A 12,514-nucleotide genomic window follows, 5' to 3' on the forward strand; every position below is an offset into this window, starting at 1 on the left:
CAAAGGGGGTGGCCATGGGTACCCGCATGGGCCCAAGCTATGCCTGCATCTTTGTAGGTTACGTGGAACAGTCCCTCTTCCGCACCTACACTGGGCCCAAACCCCACCTCTTCCTCTGTTACATTGATGACTGAATCGGTGCCGCCTCTTGCTCCCAAGAGGAGCCCAAACATTTCATTCACTTCACCAACACCTTCCACTCTAACACATCCCTCACCTACCTGGACCTCTCAGTCTCCATGTCAGGCAACCAGCTAGAAACAGATGTCCATTTCAAGCCCACTGACTCCCACAGCTACTTAGAATACACCTCCTCCCACCCACCCTCCTGCAAAAATTCCATCCCCTATTCCCAATTCCTTTGCCTCCGCCGCATCTGCTCCCAGGATGAGACATTCCACTCCCACACATCCCAGATGTCCGCATTCTTCAAGGACCACAACTTCCCTCCCGCAGTGGTCGAGAACGCCCTCGACCGTGTCTCCCGCATTTCCCGCAACACATCCCTCACACCCCACCCCCACAATAACCGCCCAAAGAGAATCTCCCTCGTCCTCACATACCACCCCACCAACCTCTGGATACAACGTATCATCCTCTGACACTTCCACCATCTACAATCCGACCCCACCACCCTGGACATTTTTCCATCCCTACCCTTGTCTGCCTTCTGGAGAGATCACTCTCTCCAGGAATCCCTTGTCCACTCCACACTCCCCTCCAACGTCACCACACCCGGCACCTTGCCCTGCAGCCACAAGAAGTGATACACCTGCCCCCACACCTCCTCCCTCACCCCTATCCCAGGGCCCAAGATGACTTTCCATATTAAGCAGATGTTTACCTGCACATCTGCCAATGTGGTATACTGCATCCACTGTACCCGGTGTGGCTCCCTCTACATTGGGGAAACCAAGCGGAGGCTTTGGGACCGTTTTGCAGAACACCTCCACTCGGTTCGCAACAAACAACTGCACCTCCCAGTCGCAAACCATTTTAACTGCTCCTCCCATTCCTTAGATGACATGTCCATCCTGGGCATCCTGCAGTGCCACAATGATGCCACCCAAAGGTTGCAGGAACAGCAACTCATCTTCCGCTTGGGAACCCTGCAGCCCAATGGTATCAATGTGGACTTCACCAGCTTCAAAATCTCCCCTCCCCCCACTGCATCCCAAAACCAGCCCAGCTCGTCCCGTCTCCCTAATCTGTTCTTCCTCTCACTTATCCCCTCCTCCCACTTCAAACCGCACCTCCATTTCCTACCTACTAACCTCATCCCACCTCCTTGACCTGTCCGTCTTCCCTGGGCTGCCCTATCCCCTCCCTACCTCCCCACCTATACTCTCCTCTCCACCTATCTTCTCCTCTATCCATCTTCGGTCCGCCTCCCCCTCTCTCCCTATTTATTCCTGAACCCTCTCCCCATCCCCCTCTCTGATGAAGGGTCTCGGCCTGAAACGTCAGCTTTTGTGCTCCTGAGATGCTGCTTGGCCTGCTGTGTTCATCCAGCTTCGCACTTTGTTATCTTGGATTCTCCAGCACCTGCAGTTCCCATTATCTCTGATCACTATGGAAGAGTCATTGAGGACCATTGTGATTTCACAGATTTAATATCAACGGTAGGTAAACCAATGGAATGATTGAGGAGCCAACCTGAGGAATAACTATATAGCAGTAACCGAATTAGAACCAGGCAGCATGGATTTAGAAATGGAGATTGGCTTTCAGTGTCATTTTCCCCTGCATCCTTCCTAGTGCTATCACATTTCTCTGATAGTGCGATGACTAAAGTTTCATGCAATTCTCCAGCTGTGGCCCAGCCACCGTTCTATACAGTGCTAACAAAACCCACCAGCTTTAATGTTCTATACATTAGCTAATGAATGTTAAGTATTTTGTATGCCTTTTTAACTGCTTCACCTGCCTGGTCAGCTATCTTTATCTGTTCCTCTACACATCTCAGTATCCTCTCATTTATTCTGTATTTCCTTGCTTTGTTGGCCTTCCCCAAACACATTACTTCACACTAATTCAAACTGATCTTAATTTGCCACTGTTCTGCCTACCTGACTAGTATATTGTGATACATTATATTCTTTTTGTTTGCACTTTGTTGCTGTCAAAGTCAACATTCAATGAATGTTGTAACATTTAGATAACAGACTGTTCCAACAAGTTGACTAAAGAAACCTGATGAATTGTTTCTAACACTGACCCTGACACCATCTAACACCTATATAATTGTCCATAATACTGCCTTGGTTACATTTGTCATGATAGGGGAGGGATAGGACTGTAAAGAAGTCAGCGCATTCCTCTAACCTTGGCGGTAACATTGTTGATGTCTTCCTGAAGTTTACAGCTATCTTGTTCATCATCAATCATAGGTTAAATTGTTGCATTTCTGCAAAGTCCTTGCTCACACCGCCTCATTCAAATCCAAATTATTGATATACACCACAAAAAGCATGGCACCCAGTATTTATCCTTGTTAAACTCCTTGGAAACAGCCTTCCAATGACAAAAACATCTAATGGCTATTACCATTTTCTTTCTCGCTCAGTACACTTTGGGTCCAATCTGTCACTTTGTCTTGGAACCCACTTTTGTGACCAGTCTGCCATGTCAAACCTTATTGAAAGCCTCATTAATATCTCTTTGGACTGCATCAAGTGCACTCTTCTTGATCTTCCTTGCTACTTCCTTTAAAAAGTTCAATCATGTAATTTAGAAAAAGCCTTCTGTTATGATCCTAACTGATGGCAACAATGGACAACTCAGATCTCAGTGTGAAACCTAGCTTGATGGACCATAAGTTTTATCTTTGCAATTTAGTCACTCTGATGGCCAATCATTGAACATATCCACAAGATGCTATTAATGTACTTCTAACAAAAGAGCATACGCTTATTATACAAAACAAGGGAATAACTAAATGGCAATTTGGAAAGACTACAATATAAACAGCAAAAAAAAAGATTCAACCATTTTCCCACCAAATCATTTACAGACACTCAACCCAAAAGAAAAGTCATTTCTTTCTTTAGTCTTTAATTTCTTACACAGCTGACAAAGTCCTGAGTCATGTTTTTTGGGCAAATTTCTGCACGTTCACCTGATCTGACTCACTATGTTATTGTTTTACCACACAATACACAGAGAGAAGCTAATTCATTGGAATTCTATGAAAAAGCTCAGGGCTTTGCCTAGCCTTGTTTACTTGGACTCCCAAATCATTGTAAGATATCTTTCCAGCTCTGATGGCCTACAGACTGCCAAAACTAAACTCTCCTCCTGCTTGTATGGATCTTTTCTCTATGAGCTAGATTTCTTGTGTCCCTCTTGATCTGCTTTTCTCTCTTTTAATTAGTAAACACTTCAGCAATAGTCTCAACAGTTAGCTTGCATGGGAATTTGGTTCAAATCACATTATTTTTTGGAAAGGCTGTTTTGACCCACTGCTAAAAAATGTTTCAGGTCCTTGAAAAAGAAACAAGTCACTGACACAAAACTGAAAAACAAAAAAACATTTACCTCGACTTTGAATCAAATTCCCAAACAATATTAATGTTGGTATGTTATAGACTTTCATTGTACTTCCATTTGGAAATTCATGCCAACTGGCCTTGGTTAAACTGTGTCTTTCTGAATGCAAATTTATCTTGTCCATCAGAATTTCTTCCAACTATTTTCACATCACTGACATAAAGCTGACTGGCCTGTAATGATTTGTTCTCTCCCTTTCTAAACCATGGTACAATATTAACTGTCCTCGAGTGCTCTGGCTTTATAGAACATAGAACATAGAACATAGAACATAGAACATAGAACAGTACAGCACAGAACAGGCTCTTCAGCCCACGATGTTGTGCCGACCATTGATCCTCATGTATGCACCCTCATATTTCTGTGACCATATACATGTCCAGCAGTCTCTTAAATGTCCCCAATGACCTTGCTTCCACAACTGCTGCTGACAACGCATTCCATGCTCTCACAACTCTCTGTGTAAAGAACCCGCCTCTAACATCCCCTGAATAGTTTCCTCCAACCAGCTTAAAACTATGACCCCTCGTGTTAGCCATTTCTGCCCAGGGAAATAGTCTCTGGCTATCAACTCTATCTATGCCTCTCATTATCTTGTATACCTCAATTAGGTCCCCTCTCCTACTTTTCTCCAATGAAAAAAGTCCGAGCTCAGTCAACCTCTCTTCACAAGATAAGCCCTCCAGTCCAGGCAGCATCCTGGTAAACCTCCTCTGAACCCTCTCCAAAGCATCCACATTTTTCCTATAATAGGGCGACCAGAACTGGATGCAGTATTCCAAGTGTGGTCTAACCAAAGTTTGATAGAGCTGCAACAAGATCTCACGACTCTTAAACTCAATCCCCCTGCTAATGAAAGCCAAAACACCATATGCTTTCTTAACAACCCTGTCACTTGGATGGCCATTTTAAGGGATCTATGTATCTGCACACCAAGATCCCTCTGTTCCTCCACACTACCAAGAATCCTATCCTTAATCCTGTACTCAGCTTTCAAATTCGACCTTCCAAAATGCATCACCTCGCGTTTATCCAGGTTGAACTCCATCTTCCATCTCTCAGCCCATCTCTGCATCCTGTCAATGTCCCGCTGCAGCCTACAACAGCCCTCTATACTGTCAATGACACCTCCAACCTTCGTGTTGTCTGCAAACTTGCTGACCCATCCTTCAATCCCCTCATCCAAGTCATTAAGAAAAATTACAAACAGTAGAGGCCCAAGGACAGAGCCCTGTGGAACACCACTCACCACTGACTTCCAGGCAGAATATTTTCCTTCTACTACCACTCGCTGTCTTCTGTTGGCCAGCCAATTCTGTATCCAGACAGCTAAGTTCCCCTGTATCCCATTCCTCCTGACCTTCTGAATGAGCCTACCATGGGGAACCTTATCAAATGCCTTACTGAAGTCCATATACACCACATCCACAGCTTGACCCTCATCAACTTTTCTAGTCACATCCTCAAAGAACTCGATAAGGGTTGTGAGGCATGACCTGCCCCTCACAAAGCCATGTTGACTGCATTTAATCAAACCATGCTCTTCCAGATGGTCATAAATCCTATCCCTCAGAATCCTTTCTAACACCTTGCAGACGACAGACGTGAGACTTACTGGTCTGTAATTGCCGGAGATTTCCCTATTTCCTTTCTTGAAGAGAGGAATTACATTTGCCTCTCTCCAGTCCTGTAACCAGAGAAGATGGGAAAATACTGGACACAGTTTCTCCTCATGCTTCCCTTAACAGGGAATGATACATTTCACTTGACCAGGGGACAGGTTAAAGTGGAAACAGAGTTTAAAAAGTCCAGAGTGATAATAAAAGTGACCATAGGTATTTGAGTTCCAGTCCCTCTCTAACATGAATCCATGCCTCCCAGCCTCAGAACATGAGACCATGCTGCCTACATGTGTTGGCCTCTGTCCAGGACCCGTTCGGTCGCCATTCTTGGTCTGGCCTGCTCCACTGCGACCGCATGTCTTCTCCCGTGCTCACTCTGTCACTGCTACAGGACTCATCCCGTGCTCACTCTGTCACTGCTACAGGACTTGGCCCGTGCTCGCTCTGTCACTGCCACAGGGCTCGGCCTGTGCTCACTCTGTCACTGCCTCAGGACTCGGCCCGTGCTCACTCTGTCACTGCCACCGGACTCGGCCCATGCTCACTCTGTCACTGCTACAGGACTCGGCCCGTGCTCACTCAGTCACTGCTACAGGACGCGGCCCGTGCTCACTCTGTCACTGCCACAGGACTCGGCCTGTGCTCAATCTGTCACTGCTACCAGACTCGGCCTGTGCTCACTCTGTCACTGCGACAGGACTCGGCCCGTGCTCACTCTGTCACTGGACTTGGCCTGTGCTCACTCTGTAACTGCCACTGGACTTGGCCCGTGCTCACTCTGTCACTGCCACAGGACTCGGCCCGTGCTCACTCTGTCACTGCTACAGGACTCGGCCCGTGCTCACTCTGTCACTGCTACTGGACTCGGCCTGTGCTCACTCTGTCACTGCTACAGGACTCAGCCCGTGCTCACTCTGTCACTGCTACAGGACTCGGCCTGTGCTCAATCTGCCACTGCTACCAGACTCGGCCCGTGCTCACTCTGTCACTGATAGAGGACTCATCCCGTGCTCACTCTGTCACTGCTACAGGACTTGGCCCGTGCTCGCTCTGTCACTGCCACAGGGCTCGGCCTGTGCTCACTCTGTCACTGCCTCAGGACTCGGCCCGTGCTCACTCTGTCACTGCTACAGGACTCGGCCCGTGCTCACTCTGTCACTGCCACCGGACTCGGCCCATGCTCACTCTGTCACTGCTACAGGACTCGGCCCGTGCTCACTCAGTCACTGCTACAGGACGCGGCCCGTGCTCACTCTGTCACTGCCACAGGACTCGGCCTGTGCTCAATCTATCACTGCTACCAGACTCGGCCTGTGCTCACTCTGTCACTGCGACAGGACTCGGCCCGTGCTCACTCTGTCACTGGACTTGGCCTGTGCTCACTCTGTAACTGCCACTGGACTTGGCCCGTGCTCACTCTGTCACTGCCACAGGACTCGGCCCGAGCTCACTCTGTCACTGCTACAGGACTCGGCCCGTGCTCACTCTGTCACTGCTACTGGACTCGGCCTGTGCTCACTCTGTTACTGCTACCGGACACAGCCCGTGCTCACTCTGTCACTGCTACAGGACTCGGCCTGTGCTCAATCTGCCACTGCTACCAGACTCGGCCCGTGCTCACTCTGTCACTGATAGAGGACTCGGCCCGTGCTCACTCTGTCACTGCTACCGGACTCGGCCTGTGCTCACTCTGTTACTGCTACCGGACTCGGCCTGTGCTCACTCTGTTACTGCTACCGGACTCGGCCCGTGCTCACTCTGTCACTGCCACAGGACTCGGCCCGTGCTCACTCTGTCACTGCTACTGGACTCGGCCTGTGCTCACTCTGTTACTGCTACCGGACACAGCCCGTGCTCACTCTGTCACTGCTACAGGACTCAGCCCGTGCTCACTCTGTCACTGCTACAGGACTCGGCCTGTGCTCAATCTGCCACTGCTACCAGACTCGGCCCGTGCTCACTCTGTCACTGATAGAGGACTCATCCCGTGCTCACTCTGTCACTGCTACAGGACTTGGCCCGTGCTCGCTCTGTCACTGCCACAGGGCTCGGCCTGTGCTCACTCTGTCACTGCCTCAGGACTCGGCCCGTGCTCACTCTGTCACTGCTACAGGACTCGGCCCGTGCTCACTCTGTCACTGCCACCGGACTCGGCCCATGCTCACTCTGTCACTGCTACAGGACTCGGCCTGTGCTCACTCTGTCACTGCGACAGGACTCGGCCCGTGCTCACTCTGTCACTGGACTTGGCCTGTGCTCACTCTGTAACTGCCACTGGACTTGGCCCGTGCTCACTCTGTCACTGCCACAGGACTCGGCCCGTGCTCACTCTGTCACTGCTACAGGACTCGGCCCGTGCTCACTCTGTCACTGCTACTGGACTCGGCCTGTGCTCACTCTGTTACTGCTACCGGACACAGCCCGTGCTCACTCTGTCACTGCTACAGGACTCGGCCTGTGCTCAATCTGCCACTGCTACCAGACTCGGCCCGTGCTCACTCTGTCACTGATAGAGGACTCGGCCCGTGCTCACTCTGTCACTGCTACCGGACTCGGCCTGTGCTCACTCTGTTACTGCTACCGGACTCGGCCCGTGCTCACTCTGTCACTGCCACAGGACTCGGCCTGTGCTCACTCTGTCACTGCCACAGGACTCGGCCCGTGCTCACTCTGTCACTGATAGAGGACTCGGCCCGTGCTCACTCTGTCACTGCTACCGGACTCGGCCTGTGCTCACTCTGTTACTGCTACCGGACTCGGCCCGTGCTCACTCTGTCACTGCCACAGGACTCGGCCTGTGCTCACTCTGTCACTGCCACAGGACTCGGCCTGTGCTCAATCTGTCACTGCTACCAGACTCGGCCTGTGCTCACTCTGTCACTGCGACAGGACTCGGCCCGTGCTCACTCTGTCACTGCGACAGGACTCGGCCCGTGCTCACTCTGTCACTGGACTTGGCCTGTGCTCACTCTGTAACTGCCACTGGACTTGGCCCGTGCTCACTCTGTCACTGTCACAGGACTCGGCCTGTGCTCACTCTGTCACTGCTACCGGACTCAGCCTGTGCTCACTCTGTCACTGCTACAGGACTTGGCCTGTGCTCACTCTGTCACTGCCACAGGACTCGGCCTGTGCTCACTCTGTCACTGCTACAGGACTCGGCCCGTGCTCAGTCTGTCACTGCCACTGGACTTGGCCTGTGCTCACACTGTCACTGCCACTGGACTCGGCCTGTGCTCACTCTGTCACTGCCACCGGACACGGCTGTCATTCTTGCATTTCTTTCAACCACATCTCATTTACAGCTATAATATCAGTCTTCCACACAGTGGTCTGTGCTCTGTTATCTGCACTATTCTCTAGTCAGCTAAACTCTTACTGAACAGAATAAGCACAACTTCCTCTGCGGATGTTGTACCAGCCCATGCTTGCAGCATCATGTCTCACCATTTTTGAAAATCAATCATGGAGCTCCAAACCTTGCAGCAAGAGCTGAAAGTAATCCCAAGTGTCAAAAGATCATTCGGACTGTTTAACAAATTAACATGTTATTGATTGACTCTTCCCTTTTTTCCCCTACAAGTTTATGTTTGCGCACTCTCTTTCTCTCTCTGTCTTCTCTCTGCTTAACTCTGCAGACTGGAGCTATCTGTCACTCAGGGCATAGTTTCATATCTCGCTCTCTTTCTCCCTTTAGATCATATCACCTCTTCCATTTTATTCCTGTCTCCTTAGCTCTGTCTTCCTCTCACTCACATTGAGTCGGTACTGGTTCTCTTTATACCATGAGGTGGCACTTTATCTTGCTCACCCTTTCTGCCCCACAATGTGGTGCTGCCCATCCCTTTGCATAGGACAGTGCCTGCTTTGCAGCCAGGAGGGATCTGCTGCTTGTCTGCATCAGTGCAGCACTGAGTGAATGCTGCACTTTTGGAAGTGGAATCTTTCTGGAGAGATATTAAGTTGATGCCCCATCTCCCTGTTCAGGTGGATGTAACAAATCCCACACACTATTTCAAAAGGGGAGTTGTCCTAATCCACTTGAACTTCAGTCAACATGACAGAAACCTGATCATCATTTCACTGCTATTTGTGAGGGATGGCTGAGCATATATTGGCTAATTACAAAAATCTTTCATAGGCCACAGAACATCTTGAAGTGCTTGGTGGTTGATGAAACGGTCTATATAGAAGTGAAAGGCTTTCTGCTTTGTTTTCTGCAGGCTAGTGCCAGTCAGGATGGAATGTGCTGCATTCAGTGAATAAACAGTGAATAAATCAAATAAATTATTAACAAACCAAATAAACCTCTTGTAACTACTAACTAATCCTGAATAAAACAAAATTCTAATGGTATGTTGTTCCAATAAATACAAGTCCCACTTACATAAATCAAAATAAAAAAAATTAGAACTTAGTCTCTCAAAATTATAACCAGGTTACATCTTCTGGAATGTTCTGTGTCTTCTCCGTGGATCTACTATCAGAAATGCCTTCTCTGTCGAATTCTTTTGTCAGGAATATTAACTAAGAGTGCCGCAGTACCTTTACTAAGATGGTGCTTTCTCTAAAAGCTGAGAGAGCTGATCGCTTAGCAGTTGGCAGTTCGCTCTCTGCCGATTTTGCAACCATCCCCGTTTCTTATACCCTTGATGACGTATCGATTTCTTGCAATAGTCTTGGCCCTATATTGTCAGAGCCATCAGATTTAAACTTAATTAGTTTTTAGTATCTAAGTGCCTGGTTTAAATTAATTGGCTAAATCAAAAGTTGTTGTTTCCTGCCCCTCTTACATGGCTATGCTCTAGCCCAGGTGTTTCGTTGGAGAAGGAGCATGTGGTGTCCACCAACACCTTGATGTCTTTCGGGACAGGTGGGGACCACAGGGAGTGGAGTGCTTTATTTTCCTGTCGAACTCTATTTTGATTTGATCCCTACCCTCCCCTTCAATCTTTCTTCCGCATAGGTATTGCCCCTATAGCATTGTGCTCGTCTCTGGTATTTTGGGCCACATGGGTGTTTTTCATGGTGGTGCAATATTAATAAAGTTATCCACACAACCCTGGTGTTTTGCACTGTATCCTGCACCCTCACACTCACACAAACACACACACACACACACACACACGGGTGCTGGGGAAAATAAGCACTACTGCTGTATGGCAGTAGTGTAAGAGGAAAGGTAAAAAAGGAAATAAAATGACCAGGAGAATAGAAATAAGAATCAAAACTTGTTGTCTTTATTTAAAAAAACTGCAGCTTGGCCTGCTAACCATTCAGCCTTTTGATATAAATGTTACAATTCGGGTGCTGTGTGCACCTGCAAACCCACAAATTTTTTTAAAATCCCCAAGCTTAGAAAAAGCACATCATCTTTTAAAGAGACCACACATTTCTTTCCTTCCTATCATTTTATAAACATCTATATTTTACAAATACTAAATTCCAACATCCTGCCTTCCAATGCGCAAGTCCTCTACCCAACTTCGCAACAGTAACCTGCCTAAGCAGCCTGTCTATGTTTCTGATCAGCTTGTGGGTGGTGCTAAGAGTGGGACAGTCTCCTGGTCAGTAACGCTTGTTGCTGAATGGTCGTCATCGTCGGCGGTCCCTTGCAGACAGAGATGACTCTCTTCCTCAATATAATAAAATGTGAGGCTGGATGAACACAGCAGGCCAAGCAGCATCTGTGCTCCTGAGATGCTGCTGGGCCTGCTGTGTTCATCCAGCCTCACATTTTATTATCTTGGAATTCTCCAGCATCTGCAGTTCCCATTATCTCTGATACTCTCTTCCTCACTCAGGGTGAATCCATAGATGGCTGCACAGACTGGTGCAGCTGCCGCGGGCTCTGTTACACTTGGGACAGAAGGTGGTCACGGCAAGCGGTGGGTGGGGCATCACTGTGGCAGCGCACTCCTTTTGATGTTTTCATCTGGCTTCCAATTTTTCCCCAAGGCAAGTCTCAAGGTGCTTGACATCTTCTCCTCCTCCACTTTAGACTGTCGTGGACCAGTGATTCCCAGGATTCTGTGGGAATGCTGCACTTCCCCATGAGGCCTTGATCGCTCGCTCTGCCCACCCGGGGTTAGCCTGCCGTTTTGAAGTTGGGAGTAGAGTAGTCGCTTGGGGAGTCTCATGTTGGGCATGTGGGCAATCAAGGGTGGTCAGTGCCTCAAAGCTGGGCGTTTTGGCTTGGTCGAGGATACTGGCGTTGGTTTGTCTTTCTTCCCAGCGGATTCTGACGACAGGTTTAGGAACCTGTTTCAGGAAAATGGAAACAGAGGTAAGTAAGCCTGCCTCCTGCAGCGCTAAATGTGAGAGAAGAAACGCAAAGTGGCCAATTATATTTCTTGGGGCATGAAATGACCTCGATGGGGTGGTGCTGAATTTCTGGTTGTCTGCTCAGGGTGGCGTAGCTGAGCTGTTGTGTGGCTGGCCCAGCTTGAGCTGCAGGGACTGAGAGGGCTCTGAGAGCCGGTGGAGTCTGGCTGCAACATCCCCGAGTCGGAGCAGCAACAAGCCGTGTGCGAGCGGACAGCGGCGATGGTGCAGAGTTTATAGAGGGGCTGCAGCAGAAGCAGGCTTGGCGAGGCAACAAAGCGACGACAACAACAAAAAAAGAGAACGACACAGAATCCCTCTGGTTCTGTGACAACTCCCGAGATAAGATAAAGCTCCGCTGAATGTGGATGTGCCGAAAAGCAGTAGCGAATCCAGCAATGGACCATGCCGGGGCTAAACATCCCCCAGGCTGGGCTACAAACTTCCAAACTCTCCTCCTCTTCCTTGGATCAAACCTGGTGCTTCACCGCTTCGCTAACGGTAAGGGAACAACATCATCTGCAAATTCAGGCAGTTTTTCTTCGAATATTTGCTGAGGATTAGTTACAGTTAAAACGCATCTCGAATTATTCAGACTTTAGAGAGTTTTTTTTCATGGAAATAAATCTGGTGCAAATCTGTGTGCGCGGTTGCACTCGACGTTGTGTGGACGTTGCAGAACTTTGGATGATAAATGCACGGAGAATGATAATTATATTATTTTTCTTTCTCCCAGTATTCTCCTGGGACTGTTCTTGTCATTAACTTTAAGTAAATGAAGAGAAGCCACTGACATGAACACGGTGTCGATTTCAGACCAAACTTTAGCAAGCACAGACTTTTTGTTTGTTTTTGAATCCGATTTAAAACTTCTGTACTTGTAAATAAAATCCCCTTTGAAGGTTTATCTTTGTTTTCAATCGTCTTTCTGTAAACGGGCACCAGGCTTTGCAAACATTCAGCCTTTCAAGTTGGAATTGGTTTTTGCTTTTCAGTTTGAAAAATGCAGCTCACAGTAG

The 12,514-nt window shown here is 48.5% G+C and overlaps 1 protein-coding gene across 4 annotated transcripts in view; it reads left to right on the forward strand.

The window, feature by feature from the left end:
- Nucleotides 1-11,590: 11,590 nt before the first annotated feature.
- ror1 (receptor tyrosine kinase-like orphan receptor 1) overlaps nucleotides 11,591-12,514 on the forward strand; it is a 280,910-nt gene continuing 279,986 nt past the window's right edge. For all 4 annotated transcript variants that reach the window (XM_048539649.1, XM_048539650.1, XM_048539653.1 and 1 more), the window contains exon 1: nucleotides 11,591-11,996. In XM_048539649.1, the coding sequence (XP_048395606.1) occupies nucleotides 11,858-11,996 (139 nt within the window). In that variant the 5' untranslated portion in view covers nucleotides 11,591-11,857. The remainder of the gene's footprint in view (nucleotides 11,997-12,514) is intronic.

The sequence above is a fragment of the Stegostoma tigrinum genome, chromosome 8 (genome assembly GCF_030684315.1).
Source record: "Stegostoma tigrinum isolate sSteTig4 chromosome 8, sSteTig4.hap1, whole genome shotgun sequence".
Classification (NCBI taxonomy): Eukaryota; Metazoa; Chordata; class Chondrichthyes; order Orectolobiformes; family Stegostomatidae; genus Stegostoma; species Stegostoma tigrinum.